The sequence below is a fragment of the Cucurbita moschata genome, unplaced genomic scaffold (assembly GCF_002738365.1).
Source record: "Cucurbita moschata cultivar Rifu unplaced genomic scaffold, Cmos_1.0 Cmo_Scf00014, whole genome shotgun sequence".
NCBI lineage: Eukaryota > Viridiplantae > Streptophyta > Magnoliopsida > Cucurbitales > Cucurbitaceae > Cucurbita > Cucurbita moschata.
The window spans coordinates 4,950,575-4,956,603 of NW_019268530.1; the positions used below are offsets into that span (position 1 = coordinate 4,950,575).

The 6,029-nt window shown below is 40.7% G+C and overlaps 1 protein-coding gene across 1 annotated transcript; it reads left to right on the top strand.

Moving 5' to 3' along the window:
- Nucleotides 1-1,458: 1,458 nt before the first annotated feature.
- LOC111452099 (pentatricopeptide repeat-containing protein At1g71460, chloroplastic) lies at nucleotides 1,459-4,249 on the top strand. Its single transcript, XM_023092640.1, has one exon. It carries the CDS (start codon nucleotides 1,466-1,468, stop codon nucleotides 3,548-3,550), a length of 2,085 nt encoding a protein of 694 aa, XP_022948408.1. The 5' UTR covers nucleotides 1,459-1,465; the 3' UTR covers nucleotides 3,551-4,249.
- Nucleotides 4,250-6,029: the final 1,780 nt, after the last annotated feature.

A 6,029-nucleotide genomic window follows, 5' to 3' on the forward strand; every position in this document is an offset into this window, starting at 1 on the left:
ATATGTTTCCTTTGCGTTTCTTCTCAATTTTATTTTTATTTATTTTTATCTTTTAGTTTTTAATCGATCCATAGTTTAAAATTCAATCTTGGCTCTATTGAAAATTTGAGAGGTGAGAATGAGAGCTTCATTTGTGTAAATGAGTGGGAACATAATGACCTAAAATTCCTTGGGAGCAAAGTTTCTCAAATATATTCGAGGACGAATCATCTTAAAGAAGTAGAAAATGATATGAATCAAGACATCAATCATGCAATATAAACTTACAAAGATGTGAAAAAAAACATTGTCAAAGATATCAAAAGATGTTTCAATTCATGTCACATTGAACAAGAATCAAATTTAAGGTGGATCATAATTTTGAGTTATGTGTTTATTTAGTGTATTTTAAGGCCGGTTTACAAAGTAGTTAATTATAGCACTAAAATATATCTAGCTAATTATGGTCATGAAATATAGTTGAGCATTTGTGTGTTTTTTTTTGTTAGCCAATGGTTAAGTTTCTTTGCAATTATATGTACTTTAAGTTGAACATAGAATCATTCAAGCTTGAATGATCAGTCTTGCTTGTGGAGTGATTCGAATCTCAAACAAATGTTCTTGCCTATAGATATTTGATCAAGAAGTTAATCTGAATTTGACTTTCACTTGGAGTGATTCTTTATCATTAAAGTCATGTCTAAATTGTATGTTTAGAATCATTCAAACTAGACATGATCGATCTTGCTTGTGAAGTGATTCAAATCTCAAACAAGTGTTCTTCCCTTAAGATATTTGATCAACAAATTAATCTGAAATTTTACTTTTGTTGCAGTGATTTCATGTCACTTAATATGAAAACAAAAAAGTTTGTTCACCCCATAGATGAGAAACGTCATCCAATAGATCTGCAGCGTTGGAACCGGTGAACAACTTCTAGGTCTCAATAAGGTCTATGACAAGAAAATCGCTCGAAATTTTGAGGCTTTTCTAGAAGCTTAGATAGTTGTAGAAATGGGTCCAAACTTCCTAGAGGAGAAAAGTCCATAGTAACCTACCCGTGATTGGACACAAAAAGAGTCTACAAATAGGCTACTTATTGAGTAGTTTATACTCACCTATTTTATATTTCTTTTTCAGGTGTTCATTGACTACTAGTTGAGGTGTGGGAGCGTACTAGAGTTGTGATGTCATAGAGGGATCGTCCTAGGACACCAGTCCTACCTGTATATTTGGATCTTTTTATTTAGTTTGAATTTGTATCCCAAACTCATTCTCCATTTGAAAATAAACTTGAACACCGTGGATTTACATTAGATTTTGATTTGTTTTTAACTGTGGCACAGAGTTTTCATATTTTAGATCCTACCGGGAATGAAAGTCATGTTTAGATGTGTATACATTTTCCAATCCTATAGTTGGTCACTTATTTAGTATTTGATAGTTAACCTTTTGTAAACATTTTGAAATTCAAACGCAACCAGTAATGGAAATCTCGTCCTCGTTCACTCTGTCCCTTCATCTTCACCCTTTCCCTCCAAATCCTCTCGCCGTCGCCGTCGCCGCCGCTAATTCCAATTCTGGCCACCGACTGTCCCGAATCAAAACCTCGACACAGACACTGACCGATACACCGCCCTTAAGAAACAAAGTAGTTGCCAAATTTCAGAACAGAAAACGCCCAGTTTTTGCTGAGAGAGATGCTTTTCCTGAATCTTTACCACTTCACACCAAGAACCCACATGCCATTTACAAGGATATTCAAAGATTTGCGCGCCAAAATAAGCTTAAAGAGGCACTTACGATTATGGACTATTTGGATCAACGAGGCATCCCAGTTAATGCGACTACATTTTCTTCTCTTATTACTGCTTGCGTTAGAGCCAAATCTTTGGCTAACGCTAAACAGGTTCACGCTCATATTCGGATAAATGGACTTGAAAACAATGAATTTTTGCGTACGAGGCTTGTTCATATGTATACTGCTTGTGGGTCTTTGGAAGATGCACAGAAGCTATTTGATGAAAGTTCTAGCAGAAGTGTTTATCCTTGGAATGCGTTGCTTAGAGGCACTGTAATGGCAGGGCGGCAGGATTACCGTAGCATACTCTCGACATATGCAGAAATGCGAAGATTGGGGGTTGAATTGAACGTTTACTCTTTTGCTAATATCATTAAGAGCTTTGCAGGTGCATCGGCGCTTACCCAGGGGCTTAAGGCCCATGCCCTTTTGATTAAAAATGGATTGGTTGGCAGTTCAATTCTTGGGACAACTTTGATTGATATGTACTTCAAATGTGGTAAGATCAAGCTTGCCCGCCAGATGTTCGATGAAATTACTGAGAGAGATATTGTGGTTTGGGGATCAATGATTGCTGGTTTTGCTCACAATAGACTTCAAAGGGAAGCTTTGGAATATACAAGAAGGATGATAGACGACGGAATTAGACCGAATTCGGTCATACTGACATCGATTCTTCCTGTTATTGGAGACGTCGGGGCTAGGAGATTAGGCCAGGAAGTTCATGCTTTTGTTATAAAGACAAAGAACTATTCAAGGCTGATATATATTCAATCTGCTTTGATTGATATGTATTGCAAATGTGGAGACATTGGTTTGGGCAGAGCGGTTTTTTATGGTTCCAAGGAGAGGAATGCTATCTGTTGGACTGCTTTGATGTCTGGTTATGCTTTAAATGGCAGGCTAGAGCAAGCTGTAAGATCAGTCATTTGGATGCAACAGGAAGGATTTAGACCAGACGTCGTTACGGTTGCTACAATTCTTCCAGTTTGCGCCAAGTTGAGGGCTCTCAAACCCGGAAAGGAGATTCATGCATACGCTTTGAAGAACTACTTCCTACCAAATGTATCCATTGTTTCATCCTTGATGGTAATGTATTCAAAATGTGGAGTAATGGACTATTCTCTAAAGCTTTTCAACGCCATGGAGCAAAGAAATGTGATCTTATGGACAACAATGATTGATTCCTACATAGAAAATCAGTGTCTGTATGAAGCTATTGATATATTCAGAGTGATGCAGCTATCAAAGCATCGACCAGACACTGTAACCATGTCAAGAATCCTCTATGTATGCAGTGAACTAAAACTGTTGAAGATGGGGAAGGAGATACATGGGCAAGTTTTGAAGAGGAACTTCGAGTCGGTCCATTTTGTTTCGTCCGAAGTCGTGAAGCTATATGGGAAATGTGGAGCTCTAAAAATGGCAAAAATGGTGTTTGAAGCAGTCCCTGTAAAGGGGGCAATGACATGGACTGCCATTATTGAAGCTTATGGAAACAATGGAGAGTTACAGGAAGCAATCCATTTGTTTGATCAAATGAGATCCTCTGGTTTCACTCCAAACCATTTCACTTTCAAAGTGGTTTTATCTGTTTGTAATGAAGGTGGTTTCGTTGATGATGCTCTGCGCATCTTCAAACTGATGACTGTTACGTATAAGATTAAGGCATCTGAAGAACATTACTCGTTCGTCATTGCGATTCTAACTCGGTTTGGTCGAATTGAGGAGGCCAAATGGTATGAACAAATGAGTTCTTCATTATCATGAGTTTGAGATTTGTTCATAATTGAGCTCCCTGATATGTATATATTCTATGTGTTCACCTGTTTGTGTATATTTCTTTAGTTTTGGAGATTTGAAGGATAAATCTTCAAACTTTGGATCATCTTGGTTTCTTTGAGATTGAACTTTTGAGCACTAGGGAGGTAATCGGTTCCTTTATTCACTAGGCTATATTCCATGAGCTAGCTTGGATCGATCTTTGTATTCAATGAGCTAGCTCGGATCGATCTTTGTATTCAATGAGCTATGCTCGGATCGATGTTTGTTTTGTGTCATTTTATTTAATAATTAATGAGTTTCCTAGTATGATTAAAAGCAACCAAAATAGCACCAATTGTAACAATTATGGAATATAATCATATTTAGTATTGTTTATGAGTGATCGAGGAAAGCCCATTGTTTGGTGATATCAACCCAAGCCCCTTGCAGTTTAGAGTAATGGGTTAACACATTTTCGGTTTCGCTCTGCAACTCACAACACACTTCGAGAGACTCCCGAGAGAAGAGAGGAGCATACACCGACAGATCTAAGTCGCCGACATGCTTCAATCTAGGGCTTTAGTAGGTTGTAGCGACACAAATGCTTTAGGAGTGCTCTCGGTGTTGTTGTGCTAGTGATTGGTTAACGAACGGTGGCCAAAATCGGAGTGAGGTTGTCGGAGAGCAAATCAGAGAAGTGCGGAAGTTGGGTGATCCACGCCGATGTGGCCTTTAGCAGCCCAAGGAACATGAATGTGCACGGCCCACGACCTATAGGGGACGTGTGACCAATTCAACCCAACTTGAACTCGACCCGCAACTTGCATAGACTCGACCCGAAGTCCACGTCTCGACCCAAGCAACGACCTGCGTTTCCCTAGTCACGCACGTGCCAGATGACATAATCGCACTTTCGAAGGCAGCGGGCTAGCGATTGTGTGGCACTCACTTTCCAGCGACAAGTGAGCTAAGCCAATTTGTTCTTGCGTCGCCTACGGCCAAGCGACGTACGATCAAGCCTCTAGCCTCGGTTTTAAAAGAAGGTTTTAGAAAATGAGGAGAGAGAGATTTTAGAAAGAGAGATTTTGGAAAGAGACGTTATATAAGCAAGCAAGAGAAAGATAACAACGGTTTAGCATATATAACTTTGGGTAGGGAGAAGTTGACAACTAGTCATATCCCCCTATAGTACATTCTGAGTCATTTTAGGTCTGGCAGGCCGAGACATAATATTTTTGAGGCGTCATACGCCCTAGAATTACAAAAGGAAAAACACTAGAATGAAAAGACATGAGAAGGGTTTGGCTTGTCATGGGCATGCGGCCATGGGCAACACGCCCTGGACGAGCATGACCGTGACATCCTCCCCCACCTAATTGGTTGACGTCCCTGTCAACCGACTACTTTCAAACCTTGCGATGTGGGTGGCGGCGGAGTTCAGATCTTCGGCGCATTCCCAGCTGGTTTCCTCTGTAGGGAGATTCTTCCATTTGACAAGGAATTCACGAATCGTCCGTACAGGTCTTCCTATCTTCCTAACCCTGTCGGCTAGGATCTCTTCTACTTCTTTTGTTTCTTTTTGCTTCAGATCGATGCTTGGTCTTGTGGTTGTATTCCGTTGGTCGTCATCTGGGTCAGGGTGATAGGGCTTCAAGTTGCTCACATGAATTACTGGGTGGATTTTCATCCATGTGGATAGTGCAACTCGGTAGGAGGTAGCCCCGATCTTTTTAAGGACTTCAACTGGGCCTTCATATTTTCGAACTAGTCTCTGGTCCTTTCGGCTGCGAAATCTGATCTGTTCTGGTCTCAGCTTGATGAGAACTTGATCTCCTGGTCGGAATTGAAGGGGGCGATGCTTCTTGTCCGCCCACTTTTTCATATGCTTGGAAGCCTTCTCTAAATATGCTCGGGCTATATCTGTCGTCTGCTTCCATTCTCTCGTAAAGTTGTGAGCTTGAGGGTTTTTTCCTGCATAAGGATGATCAATAATATGGGGTAAGGCCGGTTGTCGTCCACTTACAATTTCAAAGGGACTCTTCCCCGTAGACGAGCTTGTTCGGCAATTGAAGCAAAATTGGGCGACATCTAATAGTTGTATCCAGTTCTTCTAGCAAGCGTCGACGAAGTGATGTAAGTATTCTTCGAGCAAGCAATTGAACCGTTCCGTCTGTCCATCGGTTTGAGGGTAATAACTCGAGGAGATGTTCAAGGTTGTTCCCAAGAAGGCGAATAACTCAGTCCAGAATGTCCCAATGAATCTGCCATCCCTCTCACTGATGATGCTTGACGGAATGCCCCATAACTTTACAATGTGTTTGAAAAATAGTTGGGCGGTGAGTTCTACAGAGCATAATTTTGGAGTGGGGATGAATGTCGCATATTTTGAGAATCGGTCTACGATAACCAAGATGGCGTCATATTCCCCGACTTTTGGGAGGTGTGTTATGAAGTCTAGAGATACACTTTCCCAGGGTCTTGCTGG